Here is a 24462-nt window from a genome sequence, read left to right as displayed (position 1 = left end):
TCTTCTCAAAGTCTCAAGCATCAAGACCTGAGCAGTCCGTAATGCAGGCGCTGGAGAGCTTGACGGAAACGCAGGTAAGTTTCACTCTAATAAGGTCAACCCAGTAGATATTTGAATTACACAGTGGCCCACTACATTGGACAGTTGTGCGTACACTTAACCTAATTGCCAGGGCAGCAGAGAACACCCGCAGTTGGCTCGTTTTTAAAGGATCATTTGTATATTTTTGAACTCTCTACTTGGCAAGCTGTTGCACTGACACATAGGGTAATGGGATACAGATGATGCCCTCCTGAGCTTTTAACTTAAAGACCTCCTCACACTTACTACGCATATTTTAAGAAGCACCTTCCAGTTTCCAGGCAACATCTGTGAGCCGAGGCAAACCCCACCTAGAAGCCACTTCATTGAGACGCCATCTTTCATTCGAAAGAAACTGTCCAACTATGATTATGCCGCTTTCTAATTTGTATTTTTATTTCTAACTAATGGTTAAATCTTTGCTATTAGTTATTTTAACTCATTAAACGTATTGTTTGCATTGTTATATTGCAATTGTCATCCAATCAGTTGCTGGATATTGACAAAAATATCTTCCAAATACACTTGTATGGGCATGAAATTGGTCCGCCACATGCCTCCGCAAAGAAGAGAAGAGAATATCATCTTCTTGCTGATATTTTGGGAAATCTAACTTATTCTAAGTTATTCTGTTTGTTTGTTTGTGTGTGAGTGATATGCATGTGCATTTGTGTAGCAGAGGAAAGCGTCTTATCTGTAATGACAACAAGGGAGTGTGGTTGTGTGCGTACGAGGGGGAAGGGTAGACAGGGGAGTGCACCGCTCCTATTCAATACGCCTTCTCCTGGCAGTGTCTCCTGTTTCTGTAGAAAAGCTTTTTAACCTGTTAAAAGTGGCTGTGTTTGGCCTTTCTCATCGAAAAACCTTTTGCAGTACAGTGCAAACATTCCTTGTTCTTTTTCTCTGAACTAATATTTGTAGGCAGCTAACTGTGTCATCTGGTCGCTTACGAAACGGCCCCTTTTTAGAAATCATAATTTTTAGTCATCGTTTGTGTCTTTTTTTTTTTTTTTTTTGTAGCTTCATGGTTACGGACATGAACGGAGTCAAATATGAGATATATCACTCTTTCAGAATTGAAATTAGTCAACACAATCATGCAGCCACAACGACTGTAGTGATCTGTGCTCAATGATACCTACCCATCTTGCCATGTAGGAATAGATAAGGTTGGATTCATAGTTATAAGGGACAACCACATATTCAGTACATAGCAGAATTCCAAGAGCTATGGTGCTTGCTTCCAGAGAAAGATCTATCTCAGACTCCTTGTAACCAGACTGTTTTATGGAAAGGGAAGGCTTGCAGTTATTGGAATGGCATTTTCCCCCTTGTTACTCTGGCCTAACAGCTTTTTCTGGCCTATAATTTAAAGCTGCTGTGGTTTCGCGTGTCTCTCCGTAGTCTCCAGTTTTACCTTCTCCGCCATTAAAGAGGAAGAATGTAATGACATCAAGGAGTTTCTTAGTTCCAAGGGAAAATCTAGCCCAGTTTCCGCACTCCGCTTAATAGATCAGCTGTCCTCTTGAACATTAAAATGCCACTTTTGCATTCAAACAGCGTTTTGTTGCTGGTAACTCTGCCCATCAAGTAGAAATAATGACTGGTGTCTGATTCTTCAGGCGACAGAGTTTGTTAATTAGCGGTTTTGGTGCTAACCCGCCTCTAAAGGCAGGTAGCTTGCTCGCTTTGTCCTTAGAGGATAACATAGCGGTTTGTTTCCACATGCAAGCGCCTCTCCCCCAGTCTCAGCGCTACACACTAGAGATGTTTTCCTGTCATAACTCTCCACCTTCCAGACACCCACCTACCCACTTTAGAATGGGGCTGGGGGGCCTGTCATTGTGTGTGGAAATGGACAGATGCATATAATAGGATCCAACCATATAGAGCGAGTCACCTCTCAGTCACCCCTTGTCATTTACACCCACCCAACCCCCTTCCTGGAGGGAGCAGGGGAAGGAGAGTAACTAAATCTGAGAGATGGCTGTAGTGACGTCACCCTGGACGAGGGTCTGATCTGTATGTGATTACCAGGAAGGACAGTGATGAGTCAGAAACCTAGATATAGATTGCGTACGAAAATAGAAGCGGTGGGATCGCACGTCACGATGAGTGGTAAGGATCCACAGGATGCCGATGGCTTTTGTGCCATATCTACAATTATTTTTTTTTATTTTACAGATATTTGAAATAGAAAAGACTGGTGTTGGCGTGTCATGTGAATAGCTGGCACATGGGAGGCGGGATTAGTTTGTGTTTCTTTGATCAGCAATCTGGGCCATGCCTATGTGTGTTCGCACAGAGAGCACTCCCGATCCAAGAGGGACTATGTTGACATGGGCAATCACTCGGATTCGTGACTGTTCCTGTTTCCCATCCGCCTTTGTGATTGAAGTGTTCAGTTTCGTGACTGAACTGAAAAGGAAGGAGGGAGGGTGTGGGGATATGGAGAACTTCTCATTAGTTGATAACCAAGCCACCAGCTTTTTTAATTAGGGTCAGACTCCTCTTTTGTACTGAGCTGTTTCTTTTTTTAGCACTGTTCCTTGTGCGTGTCCTTCTTAGTGTTTCTTTATTCTGTGACATTTCTCTACATGTTTTTTTAAGTCATTAATTAATACAGAGTCCCATGGTTGTAGATATTTTGAATCCTGTTGGCTGTGCGACATGTCTGTTTTGAGTCAGTCTCTCGCCTACCCAGACAGATCTGTTCAGTAATCTGAGGAAAATGGTGTTGTGCTTTCACAGTGCATATCTTTGATGCTCAGAGAATGAGGAAGAATGGACACGACAGGAGCAAAAATTTAAAATGCCATCATCATTTGCCTCTTGTCTTTCTGAACCTGCATGGCCTTTATTCTGTCGATAAAAAAAGTTATTAAAAAAAAAAATCAAAAATTGGACTCCATTGACCTTAATTTTATCCACACAAAAAAATTATCTTTATTTGTTCTCCTCAGAAGAAGAAAGAAGTCATATAGGTTTGGAATGACATTAATGGTTTTAGTCAGACATGATGGAAAGAGGCTCCTTGTAGGTTCTGACTGATCAAATTTAGTCTTTACCTGCTGAATCCTCACCGTTCAATCTCTTGTAGACCTTGATTAGGTCAAACCCCTCGAGTGAGATCTTTGAAGGTAGTCTTCTCTTCAGGGTTTGAAGAAAGATGCAAGCGATTGATTATTGTAAAGGAGCTTGCTATTGCATCCACACCCTTCATACCCCTTTGTGAGGTCTATATTGACGGCCCCCTGATACGATCAAAACCCACCAGTCGATGGTAAGGGTTAATAAGCTGGTTTTGAACTTTCCGTGTTTGCTGAGGCCTTTGATAGGTGACCAGTAGTCTTTTAGTCATGCTTGGTATCAAAAGAACCCATTTTCTTACTTGACCCCTCGTAGATAGGTGTCTTCAGGCTGTGGATGAACGTCAGTCCGGTGCTGTTCCAAGCTCTTGCCCCGCATCTCCTGTGTTACAGAAGAAACCGCCTGCAAATGAGTTCCTTGAACCGCAGGGACCCCAATAAATAAAACTGTCAGCTATAGAGTTGGAAGGGAGGAAAAAAAACGGAAGGAGCTAGAGGCGTACTCTCACTGAATATTTCATCAGCATCTACTGGCATCCTCACACCCCTCCACCTTCTCTCTCGCTACAAGGCTTCTCCCCTAGCCCTCCTCCCCTGTCTCCCCTTATCATGTTTTCCTTCTCTCTCCTTCACTCGCTCTTCACTGCATAGCAACTGCAGCCCACTGCAGAGCAAAATGCCTCCCCAACAAATCAAAATGGACGAAGTGTAAAAATAAAGTAATAGTAACTTTAGTCTGTATACTGAGAGGCAAGTATACAATTTTTCAACATGGTAACTTTGTTGCCATAGATGTATGTACGTATCTGCCTTTGTTGCCTTTAAATCAGCCTAAACAAAATCTGCAGATTTCCGGCATTTTCTGCACTGATTTTAGGGTGAAATTTGCAGAATTAAAAGAGATTATGGTCTTTTTAACTAGTGTTTTTGACTTGTATTCCAGTTAAATGTCTAAAAATTATTGTATCAAAACAAATTTACATGACTTTACATGACAGACTTTTCTTGAATATAAGGGTGTTTTGTTTCACAACACTGGCAGATTTTTTTACTTGTAGTGAACTTGTTTATACTTTAGTGAAAAAAAAATCAGCAAATGCATAAGACAAATTATACTTGTATTCAAGATACAATGTTTTAATAGCCCTAGAGATAAAGAAAATACTTTCTCAGAAAAACAATTGTTAATATTTTTTGCTTTTATTTTATTAATTATTTAGGTTTTTTAAGAAGACATTACCTTTACAAAATACTATATTTGCTATGAATCTGCATTATACTACATTCTTATTAATAGCATATTATGTTGTATTAATGTTGTATAAATGAAAATGGAAGAGTAAAACTTTGAATTATTGCCGTTCCATTTCTGCGGAAAACTTCATGGCTACATATTCCATGTGGGGCTGTTTTTTTAGAGAATATGACCTCCAGTTTATTCATTTTTCATGTAGTGAGTGAAGAAGGGGTGGATCCAGATAGGCTTCTGGCTTCAAAAGAATTTCCAAGCCAGTGTCAAGAGCGCTCTGTTATAGAACTTGATCTGTGTGCCTTGACGAGAGAGAGAGAGTCAGTGGCCTTTAGAACAAAGAGACCTGTGAAAATGTACACTTGCGGTCTCTTTTGAGTACCTTATCCATTATAGGTGATATAGACTACATGTTGACACTTCAGGCTATGCACAATACACCTGACAGATTCTATATAGTCGTGCTAGGTGAAGTGTGGAATTTCTGGCCACAAGTCTTCTAAAACTCTTGATTATTGGCAGATTTAGGGTAACTAAATATGGGCTTTCTTCCACAAGCACCAAGACTCTCCAAAATGGTCTGTTAATAGGGATGTAACGATTCACTCAACTCACGATTCGATGCGATTCACGATTCGATTCACGATTTTTTTTTTTACAAAATGAGATTTAAGACAAATAAATTAAATGTGTCCTTTTATTATTGCTTGGACAAACTACTGTACGTTTCTTTGTGAAATTGAAATATAACACTATAATAATATACTAATATAGCACTTGTAAATTATTGCTCTTTTGTTGGTTTTGATTGCTTTTATTGTCCTCATTTGTTAGTCGCCTTGGATAAAAGCATTTGCTAAATAACAAAATTTAAATATAATGTAAATGTAAATAACAAAACTAAATTAACATTTTAAAACAAGCCCCAAATCAAATAAATAAGTAACACAAATAAAATAAATCTCTTCATATAAACAAACTAAGGCTTTGTCTGTGCTCTTTCCATTTAAAATTAGAGGCAACCATCGATGGTAAGGGTTAATAAGCTGGTTTTGAACTTTCCGTGTTTGCTGAGGCCTTTGATAGGTGACCAGTAGTCTTTTAGTCATGCTTGGTATCAAAAGAACCCATTTTCTTACTTGACCCCTCGTAGATAGGTGTCTTCAGGCTGTGGATGAACGTCAGTCCGGTGCTGTTCCAAGCTCTTGCCCCGCATCTCCTGTGTTACAGAAGAAACCGCCTGCAAATGAGTTCCTTGAACCGCAGGGACCCCAATAAATAAAACTGTCAGCTATAGAGTTGGAAGGGAGGAAAAAAAACGGAAGGAGCTAGAGGCGTACTCTCACTGAATATTTCATCAGCATCTACTGGCATCCTCACACCCCTCCACCTTCTCTCTCGCTACAAGGCTTCTCCCCTAGCCCTCCTCCCCTGTCTCCCCTTATCATGTTTTCCTTCTCTCTCCTTCACTCGCTCTTCACTGCATAGCAACTGCAGCCCACTGCAGAGCAAAATGCCTCCCCAACAAATCAAAATGGACGAAGTGTAAAAATAAAGTAATAGTAACTTTAGTCTGTATACTGAGAGGCAAGTATACAATTTTTCAACATGGTAACTTTGTTGCCATAGATGTATGTACGTATCTGCCTTTGTTGCCTTTAAATCAGCCTAAACAAAATCTGCAGATTTCCGGCATTTTCTGCACTGATTTTAGGGTGAAATTTGCAGAATTAAAAGAGATTATGGTCTTTTTAACTAGTGTTTTTGACTTGTATTCCAGTTAAATGTCTAAAAATTATTGTATCAAAACAAATTTACATGACTTTACATGACAGACTTTTCTTGAATATAAGGGTGTTTTGTTTCACAACACTGGCAGATTTTTTTACTTGTAGTGAACTTGTTTATACTTTAGTGAAAAAAAAATCAGCAAATGCATAAGACAAATTATACTTGTATTCAAGATACAATGTTTTAATAGCCCTAGAGATAAAGAAAATACTTTCTCAGAAAAACAATTGTTAATATTTTTTGCTTTTATTTTATTAATTATTTAGGTTTTTTAAGAAGACATTACCTTTACAAAATACTATATTTGCTATGAATCTGCATTATACTACATTCTTATTAATAGCATATTATGTTGTATTAATGTTGTATAAATGAAAATGGAAGAGTAAAACTTTGAATTATTGCCGTTCCATTTCTGCGGAAAACTTCATGGCTACATATTCCATGTGGGGCTGTTTTTTTAGAGAATATGACCTCCAGTTTATTCATTTTTCATGTAGTGAGTGAAGAAGGGGTGGATCCAGATAGGCTTCTGGCTTCAAAAGAATTTCCAAGCCAGTGTCAAGAGCGCTCTGTTATAGAACTTGATCTGTGTGCCTTGACGAGAGAGAGAGAGTCAGTGGCCTTTAGAACAAAGAGACCTGTGAAAATGTACACTTGCGGTCTCTTTTGAGTACCTTATCCATTATAGGTGATATAGACTACATGTTGACACTTCAGGCTATGCACAATACACCTGACAGATTCTATATAGTCGTGCTAGGTGAAGTGTGGAATTTCTGGCCACAAGTCTTCTAAAACTCTTGATTATTGGCAGATTTAGGGTAACTAAATATGGGCTTTCTTCCACAAGCACCAAGACTCTCCAAAATGGTCTGTTAATAGGGATGTAACGATTCACTCAACTCACGATTCGATGCGATTCACGATTCGATTCACGATTTTTTTTTTTACAAAATGAGATTGAAGACAAATTATACATTAAATGTGTCCTTTTATTATTGCTTGGACAAAATACTGTACATTTCGTTGTGAAATTGAAATATAACACTATAATAATATACTAATATAGCGCTGGTAAATTATTGCTCTTTTGTTGGTTTTAATTGCTTCTATTGTCCTCATTTGTTAGTCGCCTTGGATAAAAGCATTTGCTAAATAACAAAATTTAAATATAATGTAAATGTAAATAACAAAACTAAATTAACATTTTAAAACAAGCCCCAAATCAAATAAATAAGTAACACAAATAAATAATTTCGAAATTTGAAGCAAAAACAGAATGCTTTGACTTCAGTTTTGTGAAACTATGCATAAAAAATATCTGCATGAAACAGAAACAGCAGACGAGCTGAACGAGACGCAGATTCACTCTCTGCCAGCAGGTGGCGCTTAAAGCTTTTCCTTGGTTTCCGTTGTAAACAAAGCAGAGCTGCACATATGAACTTTAATATGCAGGGCTCCAGACTGCGACCATTTTTTCTGCCTGTGCGACTAAATTTTGTGTGCAGTTGCGCTGGCGCGACCACCGCATTGGTCAACTCATAAGCACTGCAATTTCTGTTGCATATGAGAAACATCAAAGGGCAAACGAAAGCATAATGAAACAGTGCTTAGAGAGTATACCTACTTGCCGCGTCAGCACGAGCGCGAAGATTACGTGCATATTGAGGAAACGATGAATGGTTTTCAAGCGAAAGTCAAGTAAAAGACCGCTTCTTAAACCAGAGAAGCACTGTCACTGTTAGTTTTACTTTTCTTTTTGTTTTCATTTTTGAAAAACTTATCTTTGCTGTTTACCTTAAGCTATGGAGGCTCTCTTTAATTAATTAATTAATTAATTTATTTGATTCCTCAGTGTTAGCTAAACGTTCTGTAATTTATTAGTCGGTATATAATACAGCATGTGGTGTGTGCCATGCCTCATCTTATTAGTTTTTGTTAATAAACGTTTTGTAAGCTAGTTTGTCATTTGTATCTTACCGATTTATTGTTGTTGTGCTTTTTAATTAAGAATAACAATGAATCCATATTTTGTTTTAGTCTTAAAAAAATGAAAGGTGTGTAGATGTATTTAAGCAAATCAGTGACAATAAGATTGCGAATTCGAAAGTGAAAGCATCCGAAAGCCCGCGGCTTAACACAGCAAAAGAGAAATTCCCATTCACAAAATTCAAATCACAAATAATACTACTGATGATAAAGAACGGCTTGAATGTTAACCACTTTCGTATCTATAAACTATGATAAAGCATGCATTGATTAATCCCATGTTGTAGTGTATGTAGTACAGTGTATGTACTGTACTGTAATTGGCACTGTCTGCTTTATTTTTCCATTTGCTATGCTTGAGCTCGAATGCTTTTGTTCTTTATGTACAAACCCGATTCCAAAAAAGTTGGGACACTGTACAAATTGTGAATAAAAACAGAATGCAATGATGTGGAAGTTTCAAATTTCAATATTTTATTCAGAATACAACATAGATGACATATCAAATGTTTAAACTGAGAAAATTTATCATTTTAAGGGAAAAATAAGTTGATTTTAAATTTCATGGCATCAACACATCTCAAAAAAGTTGGGACAAGGCCATGTTTACCACTGTGTGGCATCCCCTCTTCTTTTTATAACAGTCTGCAAACGTCTGGGGACTGAGGAGACAAGTTGCTCAAGTTTAGGAATAGGAATGTTGTCCCATTCTTGTCTAATACAGGCTTCTAGTTGCTCAAATGTCTTAGGTCTTCTTTGTCGCATCTTCCTCTTTATGATGAGCCAAATGTTTTCTATGGGTGAAAGATATGGACTGCAGGCTGGCCATTTCAGTACCCGGATCCTTCTACGCAGCCATGATGTTGTAATTAAATGCAGTATGTGGTCTGGCATTGTCATGTTGGAAAATGCAAGGTCTTCCCTGAAAGAGACGACGTCTGAATGGGAGCATATGTTGTTCTAGAACTTGGATATACCTTTCAGCATTGATGGTGCCTTTCCAGATGTGTAAGCTGCCCATGCCACACGCACTCATGCAACCCCATACCATCAGAGATGCAGGCTTCTGAACGGAGCGCTGATAACAACTTGGGTTGTCCTTGTCCTCTTTAGTCCGGATGACATGGCGTCCCAGTTTTCCAAAAAGAACTTCAAATTTTGATTCGTCTGACCACAGAACAGTTTTCCACTTTGCCACAGTCCATTTTAAATGAGCCTTGGCCCAGAGAAAACGCCTGCGCTTCTGGATCATGTTTAGATATGGCTTCTTTTTTGACCTATAGAGTTTTAGCCGGCAACGGCGAATGGCACGGTGGATTGTGTTCACCGACAATGTTTTCTGGAAGTATTCCTGAGCCCATGTTGTGATTTCCATTACAGTAGCATTCCTGTATGTGATGCAGTGCCGTCTAAGGGCCCGAAGATCACGGGCATCCAGTATGGTTTTCCGGCCTTGACCCTTACGCACAGAGATTGTTCCAGATTCTCTGAATCTTTGGATGATATTATGCACTGTAGATGATGATAACTTCAAACTCTTTGCAATTTTTCTCTGAGAAACTCCTTTCTGATATTGCTCCACTATTTTTCGCCGCAGCATTGGGGGAATTGGTGATCCTCTGCCCATCTTGACTTCTGAGAGACACTGCCACTCTGAGAGGCTCTTTTTATACCCAATCATGTTGCCAATTGACCTAATAAGTTGCAAATTGGTCCTCCAGCTGTTCCTTATATGTACATTCATGCAACATGAGCAGTTTTTAATCTAAATTAGATTGTATAATTTCGAAATTTGAAGCAAAAACAGAATGCTTTGACTTCAGTTTTGTGAAACTATGCATAAAAAATATCTGCATGAAACAGAAACAGCAGACGAGCTGAACGAGACGCAGATTCACTCTCTGCCAGCAGGTGGCGCTTAAAGCTTTTCCTTGGTTTCCGTTGTAAACAAAGCAGAGCTGCACATATGAACTTTAATATGCAGGGCTCCAGACTGCGACCATTTTTTCTGCCTGTGCGACTAAATTTTGTGTGCAGTTGCGCTGGCGCGACCACCGCATTGGTCAACTCATAAGCACTGCAATTTCTGTTGCATATGAGAAACATCAAAGGGCAAACGAAAGCATAATGAAACAGTGCTTAGAGAGTATACCTACTTGCCGCGTCAGCACGAGCGCGAAGATTACGTGCATATTGAGGAAACGATGAATGGTTTTCAAGCGAAAGTCAAGTAAAAGACCGCTTCTTAAACCAGAGAAGCACTGTCACTGTTAGTTTTACTTTTCTTTTTGTTTTCATTTTTGAAAAACTTATCTTTGCTGTTTACCTTAAGCTATGGAGGCTCTCTTTAATTAATTAATTAATTAATTTATTTGATTCCTCAGTGTTAGCTAAACGTTCTGTAATTTATTAGTCGGTATATAATACAGCATGTGGTGTGTGCCATGCCTCATCTTATTAGTTTTTGTTAATAAACGTTTTGTAAGCTAGTTTGTCATTTGTATCTTACCGATTTATTGTTGTTGTGCTTTTTAATTAAGAATAACAATGAATCCATATTTTGTTTTAGTCTTAAAAAAATGAAAGGTGTGTAGATGTATTTAAGCAAATCAGTGACAATAAGATTGCGAATTCGAAAGTGAAAGCATCCGAAAGCCCGCGGCTTAACACAGCAAAAGAGAAACTCCCATTCACAAAATTCAAATCACAAATAATACTACTGATGATAAAGAACGGCTTGAATGCTAACCACTTTTGTTTCCATATAACTATAAACTATGATAAAATTTCATCAGTATGCATTGAATAATCCCATGTTGTAGCGCAAAAAAAAAAATATATATATTGCGACCAAATCATGTGCTCGTGCGACCAGCTGAGAAAGTTAGTTGCAAAAGAGCGACCAGTGGGAAGAATGAATCTGGAGCCCTGATATGCATTATACAGTGGCAAGAGGAAAAGAAAAATACCATCGAAAGACCGTAAGTTCCCCTCAGACATGCATTCATATAAACTTTTACCCCTAACTGAATCGCAATTTGTTTAGCATCTCAGCCGATTTGAATCGTCACATATTTAAATCGATTTTCAACCGGCTCGCGGTTAATCATTACATCCCTATCTGTTAATATATCTTTGTTTTTCCAGTTAGGTCAATAACTCTTAAACACCACAGAAACATTGTGCAATGTATACTTGCACCCACATTCCTTAGAGGCTATGTAAGTGAAGACTGCAGATCCGTAAACCTGCTGCGTTTTTGTCTTTGTGGTCATTCAGTCATTGCACCAGAAGCGTGTGGGTTGGCCAGTGTATTGACAAAGGTTTGTGTGACTTAAACTGACGGCTGCTGTGGGGAATGTCTCTGCAGACCATGTCCTCGCATTTCAGAGGCACTTTTACTGGTTTGAGGAGGTTCACGTACTCTCTCATTATGTGGGATGAGTCTGGGCTTTGAGTGAGTCAGTGAGATGCTTGGCCTTGAAGATGACTTATCTTCAAGGCTAGGCTAATGTGGGGTCTGGCATGCTTTACTTAATGATTTGCAGGCCCAAATAATTTTAATTATTTGTGATTGGATGTTCAATGCCCTCTTGCTTCAGATATTCAAAGCCTTTATCCTATTACAGAGTCACTCCAGTATATGCTAATGGCAGCTGAGAAATTACAGAGACCTTTTGTTGGAATCTGAATTGTGCGTTAGATGCAAATCAACTCGCAAGACAGCTGTCAGTCAGGGGTGGGATGCACCCTCACACAGGGGTGAGCCACCAATGACCTCTAAACAGGGTTTACCATCCAAATTGACAGAATAATCAGTGTATTTTTATTAATTCATACATAGCTATCAAGAGGGGTTTTTAACTTCATTTCTCCTAAAGATGGGAAAAGGGTCTCTGTGCCTGGCTCTTCAGGTCTGTCAGTAAAATGCACAGAATAGTAAAGGTCACCCAACTGCAAGCGTGACTGCTTAATGGAAAAAATAGATCAGCAAAAGATCTAGAGAAACAAACGATGGAGGGTAGGCCCCAGTGATTCAAAAGTTTAACAACAAGTCAGCCAACACAAGCATGCTGCTCGGATGCTGAATAGATCTACTGAAGGAATCGTCATGACTTTCATTGTTTTATTCTGGTACATTTCATTCTTCTATGCTTGTGCATTAGAGTCATACTGCATCTTTACACAGTTATTGTTATCAAAGCTGAAGATGCGACAAAGAAAGTCTCAGGGTTGAAATCGAACAAGTAGGAGGTTGTTTCAGTGTTTGGAGTGCAAAGTCAAGACAAGTATTCTGTATTTCTTGCCTTGTTTTCCAGGGGTCAGAGAGCCCCTTGGCTCAACTTCCATTCTGGGTACTCCTAAAATGGGCAAGCCTTTCCGGTCCAGCCTTTCAAACAATTAGCTATTATGTGGCTGTGTGGCGAGTGGGTCTGCATCCTGTTTCTATGGCTGATTTTTCAGGCCTGGGGCCAGACAGTAGTTAGTGTTTCGTGGGTGTGCTGAATGGTAGAGTGTTTTGTGTGTGTGCGCCTTTTGTATACTTCTGCTTATTCATAAAAAGGCATTCAGTCATGTTGCCAAATTCTTTTCCAGTTTAGAGCAGTGCAAAGGGAATTACTAAAGCCACCCCCTCTTCATTTCCTGTTCACAGGTCAGTGACTTCCTGTCTGGACGGTCTCCTTTAACCCTGGCTCTGCGAGTAGGCGATCATATGATGTTTGTCCAACTGCAGTTGGCAGCTCAGCAATCGGGTGGCCCACAGTTACAGCATCGACATCTCATATCACGTGGGAGTTCAGAGGGCACGGCAGGACAGTCTCATGCAGCCTCAGGCTCTGCCTCTGGGATGGCAAGGGTTTCACACAACCCTCACCCACATCACCCACACCCACATCCTCATCGTCCAAACACAACACTCCCATCTAACCCAGCAGCCTTCCCACCGTCCCCCTCTATCCCATCTGTTCCTCCCATGTACACCACCCCAGCCTCAGGGCACTGTAGCCCTCCACCACACCCCTCTCAACTCCCAGGAAGTTTTCTTCACTCCCAGCAGCCATCTTCAGCCTGTCCCACCTCTCCAAGCAGCCCTAGCCCTGCAGCTTCCTGTCCAGAGGTTAGTCACTGTTTGTCATACATTATCCAATTCAGTAATTTTGTATAATAATCGTGATATATTACGTTTATCAATTAAATTGGTAAGATGTACAAACTATATTTACGGTCGATCTCTGGTCCATGTCTTGCACAGACCAACTGCCCAGCAAAGACGTCTGGCAATTGTAACACTCCCTCACGATCCCGTAAACCAGGCGCTATCATCGAAAGTTTTGTGAACCATGCTCCTGGAGTTTTTTCTGGGACATTTTCAGGTACAACTTCTCAATAAGTTTAATATTTGATAGGCTCAGCATATGACCGTTTGATCTATATATCTGTAATTTATATCTAATTTCTATATTGTTTTTTCTTTCCGAAGGCACTTTGCATCCCAACTGTCAGGACAGCACCGGACGTCCTAGGCGAGACATATGCACCATCCTTCAAATCTTGAATGACCTTTTAAGTGCCACTCGGCATTACCAGGGCATGCCACCGTCGCTCACGCAGCTCCGTTACCAGACCCAGTGCAACAGCCCCAGCTCACCAACACCGTCGCCACCGCCTTCACCTCCCCACACCCCCGGACTAAGCGGCCTGCCTGCCACAGTGCCCTCTGAGACCCAGCCCACCCTCCACCCACTGGTGCAGTGTCAGAGCCAGATCCGCATGTGCAAGCCTCCTGGTAAGTTGTATTGCATTTTCCAGAAATTATGCAGTGATGTATTTCCTAGAGCATTTACTGTAGCCAGTAGTATTTAGGATCTAGCCAATAGTTTCAAGATTCATATTCAAGGTAGTGTTTATGTAGTTTCAGAGGGTCCAAGAAAAGAGTGCAAGGATTAAAAAAAGTGAAGATGTTAGAGAGGGGGAGGAAAAACTAGGCTTGTTCTTTCAGGCCCTGGTAGTCATGCTTCAGCAGCCACAGCATGTCTGGCTTTGTCTCTGTGCTGCCGGTGTCCTCTTTCCTCTGAGAGGCAAATAATGGGGGTGGACTACTCTGTTACCAAGAGGAAAGAGGCAGAGAGCCAGAGCGAGAGAGATAACGAAGCGAGATAGCACTCACAGACGTGTGGCAGGTACCCCGCTCTGTCTGGTAAAAACTGATTATCTGGGGCAGCTCGCTTCAGCGCTGAGGAGGAAATTGAACTGCTCTGTCATGAAACACCACTGTTGGAGAGTACAGAGATAATGAAGAAATATCTTCCCAGCACTGTTCAAAGCACAGGCCTGTTATCAATCTAGACTAGATTAAAAGCATACCAAGCTAACGCCGTACAACATGAAAACATATCATCAACTACTGGGGTGGAATAACTTTGGTCACTCGATTTTCGCAAAGGGTTAGGAAATCCTACATGTTTTTTTGAAGCGATACATACTTTTCCTGTGTGATATCCCCTCTTCCGCTTGCATAATGCTCCATCATTGGCCTTTATACTTCTCCCACATTGAAAGTAAATGGGCCATCATACTGGTTTCCACTCTTGCTTGAATGCAAAATCCATCCCAGCAGTCAGGGCCAGGGCTAGTCAATGGACACTTGTTTTCCGAGCAGCGTTTAAATAGAGATTCACTCAAGAAATATGAGCTCCAAGAGAATGCTCATTGTGTTTGAAAGTCAGCAAGAGGAGGCAGAGGGAAAATACCAAGAGTCCATTCATAAAATTGTTGTTTATATCCAGCCAGTGACTGCCCACTGATTAATTGGCGCTTCCTCTTGGGCAAGATGGAAAAACGGGAAGGGTGCTGTGGCTATTTTCTGGATAAAACCACCTTGCATGTCAACAACAAGATTTAGTTGTGAGATTGCTAGATAGCTGTCTTGAGCTCTTTAAGACCTATATGCTTTGGCACCTGGTGACCAACTTGCCTACATGGGACAGACAGTATCTTTCATGACCCCTTTGACATGTCACATATTTTTAGCAGCTGTCTACTTGATGTGATTTCAGACCAAACAAACCCGATATCCCCACCATACTCGTTTAGACATCCATCTATGCACACTGTTCTTGGATTCTTGTAGACATTTGACTTTGACAGATTGTAGTCAGTATTTGCAGGGAGGTTGGGGAGGAGATGGGGGATGGAGAGCTGAAGGAACGAAGAGGGTCGCCATTCTTGACTTAAATTCCTGTGCTCGCTAGGGTCTTTCAGCCCACTTTGCCAACTGCAGGCAACCCCTATGTTTGCCCTAGTGTGCTCTAATACTGCAGTGGTCCACCAGCCTTGCCTTTTGTAGATGAAGTGAATGAATGAAAGCCTGTAAGGTAAAACTTGGGGATGGCCTTTAGATTTGGTATTGCCTGGACAATTCGCTAGAGGGAGGGAAGGGGGGCCAAACGGTTCTTAAAATGGGAGGGGAGGATGGTGCAGGAATGCTTTCACCCCTCAACGTTCTGCATCTGTCAACTCAGGTTAGTTTAGTTTGGGCTGTGCAAGAACGTCAGGGTGGAGCTGTATTTTAGCAGAGTGAAAAAGAAAAAACAAGGAAGGGTGCTCAAATTCCTTCCCTTGCTCATTTAATCCGACCGAAAGCAAATGCTCCCGGCTGCTGTGTACATACTGCGGCAATGTGAAATATCAAGATCTCAGTCCTCTTTGTCCTGGCCTCCCTGGTGCTTAAACACTGCCAAATTCTTTTCCTAACCCAAAAGAGACAGTTTTGCTTCTGTGCAGATTGCTTGATCAAGTGCCCCAGGCCTCTCACCATGTCACAACAGTGCTCAAACCTGCCCAGCTCAACCGGGGGTTAAATAATTAATTCCCCCTCCTTGCTCACTGCCAACAAGCATGTAAGAAACCCCCCAGGCCGACTATCCTTAGATGCTCATCAGGCGGGGGCCGTGGCAGACCATATCCGATGCCTTTTATTGCTCCTAATATGCAAATTGTGGTCATTTGAGACCACAGCTCCCTGCAGGGTCATTGGTGCCGTCGTATCAGAAAAGCAATGGAGATGTCAGTATTTGACCGCTCCCCTGGTTTAGTTCTTGCTAGGGGTGCAGATGGCTGAACACAATGCTTGTCCTGTGGTGTGCACCCACTCCGAGCTCCTCCCAACCCAGAGGCAACACTGGCACCTGTCCCACCTCTTTGGGAGTTAGCTACAGCTGGCTTATAGAATTTAAAAGAAAGGAAGGTTTTTTGTTTTTATTTTGATATCAGGACAGTTTGATATTTATTGGTTTTTCTCTTTTTTCAGTTTTTACTTTAATGCCTCCAAAAATACATCCAAATAAATTTTAATTCCAAAATTAAAAACCTGCTCATCATAGAGAAACTTGTTGTAGGTGTGAATTGCATTTTAAATGTATTTTTGGTAAATGAATAGATCTGGATGAAAAATAAGTATTACATGCCAAAGTTTGATGTCTGACACTCTGTGACATACTTTTGTGTGACTTCCTCCTCCACTGCCAAGACATCTCCCCTTGATGCAGAGTGATTTCAGCACCCAGACTCGAAAAGATCACAGGAATTATCAAGGCAAACAAACAAACAAGTCAAAGACAAGTGTTAATTAAGCTGATCTTTAATGGATCAATGGCAAAAGGGAAGCTTGCAGAGACTGTCTGATCACTGTGGTGTGGGCTGACACATTGGGTTGAGCTTAATGTTTACCCAAAACCCTGCTCAACTGACCTAATACCTGCAGACAGGCCAACAGCCTCATCGATTGGGTAAAAATCCTCCCTCCATTGCACTCCCTCTCTCCTTATTCTAAATCCTCCTCCTTTCCATTTTCCCCCTTGCGTGGCCATCAGCACTTGGTCTGAATCAATACATTGTCATACATCAGCTCATTCCCTTCAAAAAGCATAAGACAAGTGCAACATCCCAGCTTTTGTTTGCCAGTACACTGCTACTTTTTAGATTCCAGAGGGATTTTTTGTGTGTAATCTCTTCCACCCTCTGTGGCATGTTCTCATTTGCCTCTTTCTCTCTTTTTCTATGTTCCTCTGAGGCCTCCGTCATGAGGCCGTATTGAGGAGGAGGGGCGTGGGTGGATGCGGGCGCTGGGGGGAGGGGGGTAGAAAGGAAGGCCAGGTGTATATATCATGTGCGGGCCCGAACAGCTGTGCGGCAGGAGGCAGGGCTGGGGTTGTTTTGTTCTTTCCTCCCCCCATTCCTTTCCCCTGAGGCTCGGGCAGCTCGTCACAAGCCTTTTTTGCCCCAACCCCCCTAATTTGAGCCGCAGGACTGAGAATGTCGAGTGCGCGATGAGGACACTGCAGCATACACGGCTCGCTCTGAGACAATGCATCATTGGCGTAGGGGCGAAGGAGGATAAGGGGAGGAAGGGAAGGGTAGAGAGGGCGAAGATAGGGGGAGGGGCTTTTTCTGTCCATGATGTTCTCTTGCAATCGTCGCTGGCAGCAAAATAACTCTCTGTTCTTGTCCACCCACCCCCCGTATCTGTATGTGTCCAAACCTTAGTGCAGGGAGGGGTCTTGGAAGCAAGGGACAGAGAAGGGAGAGCTTTTGCACTGCTTGTGCTGCCTTTGTTCCTGGTGTATCCCAGCCCCCACCGCAGCCGTTCACTCTTTTTGCACTCACGACAACCCAGGCAGATCTGTTGGGATGACTTTAGGCCTGCTGGCCACGCCATATCCTAATAATATCCCTCTAAACGGCCGCATTGAGTCTCTCCCTCAGGCAGCCACGTTTATCCTGATAATGATGCGGGGGTTGTTTGAAGCATTCAGGTTAAGTTCGTTTTTCCTTGCAGCACAGCCACCAAGCCATGCCAAACTAGCGGTGATGTGTTTTTACAGTGTCCATGGATCTGTTTGGAAGGGCGACCGTGTGGGGAAAGGACATTGGCAGGGGCCACAGATTCTCACAAAGAACAAAAAAGGACTTGGCTTAGAAGCCAAGGCTCTGCCTTAATGTCTTCGAGACCATTGTGAGCTTCATACAATACCTTGACAGTGGCACACCGTGCCCAGTGCTGTTAATGAGCTCCACTGCTCTGTTTCTCCCAGATTTCTGTAGTTTGGTCCCTTGAGGCACTGCAGCATCATTTAGTACGTTTTTTTTTTCTCCACCAGCCTCAGTTGGTATGCACAGAAGAGCTGACAGGCTGCAAGGTGAGGTAGCTGCCCTACTTTTGAGGCCTAGAGTTGCAGGGAGACTCTTTGAAAGGGCAGATGAAGGAGAAAAGCACAAGCATTAGCGTAGAGACCCTTTCTGAATGGTGTATCTGTTGAGCTTGTTTAGTCGGACAAAGACCTTCATAACCCAAAGTCCCATTAGACCAGAACCTCTCTAATCATGCTAAAATGCCAGAGCAAGCCCCAAATCTCATTTGTCTAACCAGGTTAGGAAAGAACTGTTTGGCAGATGTCTGCTGTTGATCTTTGTACAGCCTGTTCTTTCTCTACGAATATCCAAATGATTAAAACTACCACTTACATTTATAGCACAAATCCTTCCTAGACGGCTCAAACCCACCCACCCTGGAAAGATATTAAGTGAAGGGGGGAAATTGAGCCCACACAAAATCCCGATTTCATTTTGATATGGAGAGGTTGATGAAATTGATTAGTGAATTAAAATATGCATCTGGTCTCTTTTTCTATTGCATTCTGGGTGGAATTCCAGCGCATGTTTTTCTCTCTCTCTCTACCGCCTTGTCTGTCTTTCTCTCCAAAGGCATTGGGGAGGAGTGAACTATATGTGCGTGTGGGGGTCTTGGTATTGGGGGTTTGGGTGGGTGATTACTCGTTCAATGAGCTCAGGCCAGGAAAAGAAAGGGGGAAAAAAGGGCCTGACTTCGCTTACAATTTCCATTTGCTTGCATTTTCTATTGAAAGCCAATAGCAGTGTCCTCGCCTGGAGATGGATTGCTGCGCTAGAGCTAAGGTTTAATCAATAGGTCTTTTTAATTTGCCATCGATCTATGTTAAAAGCTACTGCTGCTGTTGCTGTGTGTGTATGTGTGGCGGAGCACATGCGATGAAAGATAGTCTATGCTCAGGATTATTGACATTCTAGCTGGCTATTTCATTATTTAATTCTGGGATAGTTCCTAATGGAGCTGGCTAATAGATTGTGGTTTCTTGTTCTCTTCCATTCTCTTGAATATATTTATAAATGAAAGGTTTAGGGTTGAGCTGTGGAGTGGAAAACCCCCTCGTGTTTTTTCCCCCCTTAATTGGCGCATTAGTCGCTAAAACCCTAGCATTGTTTGTGAGATTAGTAAGTGCAAGGTATTTGCTTCCTGTTAAAGAAACGGCAAAGTCAAGATCTTATCGCTTGGGAATGTGTGTGTGCATGCACGCGTGGGCGTCAGTCTCCTCACAGGAGTGTGGGTTACTTTGTGAGAATGCACGTCTCCCTTTTGCGTATCTCAAGGGCACGCCTGCCAGGACATTTCTAACCGTTTCTGATAAGGGAAAAGAGGACTTGTTGCCACATACTGGGATGTTCTCTTTTGAAATGACACAGCAGTGGAGAGTGGTTATTTCTGTACCGATTTAAAGAGAGAGAGAGAGCATTGCGGTGGGGGAAATCGCAGCATGCCTTTTTAAGAACATCAGCGTCACCACTCAGACTTGAGTTTATTTATCCAGCTCCCAGCCTTTGATAACATTCAGCAGGATCAGCAGGATCAGCAGTCGGGATCCAAAGCACAGTCATTCTGTCCTAGACCAAATTATGTGTATTGCACCAGCATTTCCCCCTGCTAAAAAGACTAGCATAGATAGTCACCACCTTATGTTGTGATTTGGATAGTCATTAGCATGGGATGCTCAAATGCAGATTGTATCCACACCAAGTCTTTCTTGGTCAACCTGCTTTGCCAGAAAGCTTTGGTGTGCCAGCTAGGGATGAGTCAGTGGTCAACTAGTCAGTCAACAACCTTTTATTTTTACCCAATTTTCTTACCCCTGAAGTGGTGCCATTACAGCCATACACATTCAGATGAACACCTTTGGCTGCTCTATCACATCTTGCATTGTTTTTTGAGTCTCGAAAGTGTTGTAATTTCTCAAGACACCTGCATTCTGTTTTAGGCTGTTGTATTCGAGTCAACTAGTTGTTTAGGCAAACCCTATGAAAATTTGATTTTAGAACGGTGTATTTTTGCACATTCTTTTGCCAGTTTAAACTACCCTAACCAGTGTAATTTATCCTGAACCAAAAATTCAATTATTTTTCTTCCTGGTTCTTCAGGTGACCGATTGCGTCAGACAGAGAACAGAGCCACACGCTGCAAAGTGGAGCGACTGCAGTTGCTCATGCAGCAGAAGCGTCTGCGCAGGAAGGCCCGGCGAGACTCCCGCGCCCCGTACCACTGGCTCCCCAACCGCAAGGCTGGACGCAGCAACAGTAACAGCAGTATGTCTAGCGAAGGCTCCCTGGACCTGGACTTTGAAGACTCTGTGTGGAAGCCCGACGTCAAAGCTGATATGAAATCAGAATTCATCATGGCCTGAAGCAACAACGGTTGTGCCATTTTGATCAAGGAAGACTGGGGTTTACACTTTAGAGAGGAGACTTTCTGAAGACTGTGTCCAAAGACGCACATTCAGAATCTCGTAGGCTTCACTCCTCATCTATCCTGTGACCACAAAGACTTTACACAAAGGAAGATTCACAGACTTACCTTACATCCTTGATAGACTATGATCTTGGAATAGACTAAATTTTCAAATGACGATGTTTGGATATGGATTGGACTGATGAATAGACAGAATTTGGACTCAGAATGTCCAAGAAGTAAATACAAATGAGCATAGCAGACGTCATTGGTGTTGGGATTTGTTTTTCTCTTTACTTTTTTTTTTTTCCCAGGGGGAAGATCCATACAGGCCAAATACAGGCACGATGAACTAACAAAAATCAGAAACTGATCCTACTTCCTCCTTTTTTCATTACAAATGGGCATTCACAGTTCAAGAATCATTTGAAGGGGGTTATCTTTGTTTTTAAGTCCTGTTTTTCTTGAATCTTGATGATTTATGAAACAAAATATGTAGCATTACCCACAAAGCATTCAGGTTTTTTATCTTGTAGACGAGGAAGGTTCATTTGCACACACATACCCGTGATTTGAAATAGACAAACAATATCATAACATAACCAAGAGATGGCACAGTGCATGTTTAGTATAAATATATTTCAAAAAAATAATAATAATACAAAAATTGCTTTCTCAACAACAGCTCACAGTAGAGTCAGAGGTTCAAGTAGGAAACTAAAACATGAAACGAAACGAAAATATGCTGATGTGATTGAAGATGCAAGGCTTGTGAAGTAAGTTGTTTTTAGAATATATAAAGAGTGACTTTTCTTTTTTTTTTTTTTTTTTACGTCCGTGTAAACATACAAACCAACCAAACGTAAAACAGCAATTGCTCAGCAAGGCTCGAGTCAAGCTGTGAGATGAATCTGATGTTATATAATCATTTAAATACACACTGTATCTCTCCTGTTACTGTCTAAATGTGTATAATAGAGAGAATGGTGGGGTGCCAGAGGAATAGTTTACAATTGTGCATTATAATGGCTCGCTCTGCCAAAGTGGAATCTCTCATTTATGCATTCGACTAAAACAAACCGCCGTTCAAGGGTTTTATCCCAGCAACAGCTTACAGTTGTGATACAATTTTAACAAGACTACCAATATTTATTTGGCCAGACTTCTTTGCAGATTCCCATGTAAACATCCAGACCGGAGCGTATCCTCCACTCTCGATAGTGCCTCATATGTAGACGCACTGACATATTCTATCAGGCGTTCCACAGACAGACAGTTCTGCTGCTATATGGGACTTCTCTTTGCATGCAAAAGTATGAAATATCCTGATCCTTTTTATAGAAGAAAATAATAATAATAACAATACTGAGATACTGGTGCTGAAAAGAAAATATATACAAGCATGAATTTGTGAAAATGGAAGAAAAAAAAATCGCTTCAGCTACTTGGGATTTTCGAATTCGGAACGTGATGTTACATATCAGTCGCAAACCAAAACAGGACTGGAATTCTACTGTACATGGATCATTCCTGGACTAACTAAGGAACAATGGAACATGTTCTACTCCCAACATCCAAGGGATCCTCAGAGCAAACCCCAACACTCCCATCGGACTAACAGGGATGTTAGCAACCAACGTTCGCCCCTAATGACTTCTTGGAAATAAACGTGAAAATGTCCTGAACCACATTAATGTTGCACTCACTGAGTTTGCAAAGAGATTACCTACCTGAAGGGGAACATTGTCTTTTCCTTTTTTTCTGTTCAAGTGGCCTTAACGTTCATTATCGAAACACTTGCAGAGTGGTGAACAACATAGGGATGTTTTTGTTGTTTTTTGCCCTGTGCTTTTGTTAAAGCATCAATTTTTGGGGGGCAATTTTTGTGTTTAGGAGGTGGAGGCTCTATTATGTCAAGGCTTCAGTGCCTTAAAGTTTTGCCCCTTCGGTGTGTATGGAAAAAAAAATCTGAACAAATTATTCGCATTTATGCAGGTTTTTATCAATTTATAGGAGCTCTGGTAGAATATTGTCTGTTTTATGGTTTGATTGTTACAAGTCACGACCTGGAGTTCAAACAGGTTCCATCAGTGTGTTCCATTGCTTGTTTGATTACGTACCTTGAACCCTGTTGTCCTACAAAGAAGTAACAAATTTACATATATAATTGAAAAAAAAGGAAGTTTCAACTGCAGTGCTATAGCAACAAAGTGCCCTAACTCTCAATTGAGATGTCCTTTAAGGACACACTGACAACATGCACTTCCCTTCTTCTCAGATAAACGACTTCAATGGATGATTTCTCCCTCTCCCCCGAGAAAATCGTTATTTAATTTTTATATATGTATGAAATATACTCTGTGTGTGCCTCACCTATATGTAAAATGGTAAAAAAAAAAAAGTGAAAACTGAAAAAACGCATAGGAGATGATCTGAGTTTTAGGATAGGGTAATTGAATGAGGGTGGAGGGAGGGAATGGGGGGCATTTTCAATAGTTTGTTGGAGTTCCGATCACATCATTTAAGTTGCCTGTTCTTTCTTGTAGCCAATGAAAACTGATTACAAGAGTCGAGAAAAAAAAACAATTTACTATGTTCTAGCTATAGACCGGTGTAGCACATGTGTGACTGTATTAATTTATGAAACCAAAATGGTAACTGTGAATTATGTATTTCTTTGTGCTTTTTTTTTAAAGTGGGCAGAAGGCGGAAAAGGGCGTTGTTGTGCCCTGTTTTGTTTTTGTGGAATATAATGGAAATAATCAAGTAAAAAAAAAGGAAAATATCTAAATATATTTTTTTTCTTAAGCAATACATTTCAGTGTGACTTGTGATAGGACATTTTCTTTTTTTAGGTAATAAATTGAAAGAAAAAATATTTTTTTTATTGTGTACGTGTGACTTATTTACTTTATCCCCTGTGCAATTTGCATGTTATATATACTTTACTATTAAAAGCTATCATAAGAGAGAGATTTGGGCCGCTCTACATAAGCAGCTACTTTAAGTCTCATAAAAATATCATGTTTTGACATTAGCATGTTGTTAAGCTAAAAGCACAATATGCTTAATAAGCATAACAATGCACTGTACACACAAATAACTGGTAAAATCATTTTCAGTAATTTTATCAATACAGTGGGAAAATATTTATTTGATCCTCTGCTGATTTTGTAAGTTTGCCCACTTACATAGAAATGAAGGGTTTGTAATTTTATGGTTTATTTTAACGTATAGAGACAGAATATCAACCAAAAAATCCAGAAAAAAACACATTATATAAAAGTTAGAAATTGATTTACATTTCAGTGAGTGAAATAAGTATTTGATCCCCAAGCAAAACATGTCTTAGTACTTGGTGCAGAAACCCTTGTTGGCTAGCACAGAGGTAAGACTCCTCTTTACAGATCCTCTCTAAATCCTTAAGGTTTCTTGGCTGTCGTTTGGCAACTCGAAGTTTCAGCTCCCTCCACAGATGTTCTATAGGATTGAGGTCTTGAGACTGGCTTGGCCACGCTATGACCTTAATGTGCTTCTTCTTGAGCCACTCCTTTGTTGCCTTGGCGGTATGTTTCGGGTCATTGTCATGCTGGAAGACCCATCTTCAGTGTTCTGGCTGAGGGAAGGAGGTTCTCGTCCAAGATTTTACAGTACATGGCCCCGTC

The 24462-nt window shown here is 41.1% G+C and overlaps 1 protein-coding gene across 4 annotated transcripts in view; it reads left to right on the top strand.

The window, feature by feature from the left end:
- midn (midnolin) overlaps positions 1 to 23418 on the top strand; it is a 33643-nt gene extending 10225 nt beyond the window's left edge. For all 4 annotated transcript variants that reach the window (XM_016291059.1, XM_016291060.1, XM_016291058.1 and 1 more), the window contains exons 4-8: positions 12 to 74; positions 12857 to 13321; positions 13457 to 13577; positions 13685 to 13990; positions 20491 to 23418. In XM_016291059.1, coding sequence (XP_016146545.1) covers positions 12 to 74; positions 12857 to 13321; positions 13457 to 13577; positions 13685 to 13990; positions 20491 to 20753 — 1218 coding nt within the window. In that variant the 3' untranslated portion in view covers positions 20754 to 23418. The remainder of the gene's footprint in view (positions 1 to 11; positions 75 to 12856; positions 13322 to 13456; positions 13578 to 13684; positions 13991 to 20490) is intronic.
- Positions 23419 to 24462: the final 1044 nt, after the last annotated feature.

This window comes from Sinocyclocheilus grahami, unplaced genomic scaffold (assembly GCF_001515645.1).
Source record: "Sinocyclocheilus grahami isolate Dianchi unplaced genomic scaffold, SAMN03320097.WGS_v1.1 scaffold267.1, whole genome shotgun sequence".
NCBI lineage: Eukaryota > Metazoa > Chordata > Actinopteri > Cypriniformes > Cyprinidae > Sinocyclocheilus > Sinocyclocheilus grahami.
The sequence above is the reverse complement of the archived record's forward strand: the minus strand, read 5'-3'. Positions and strand labels throughout refer to the sequence as shown.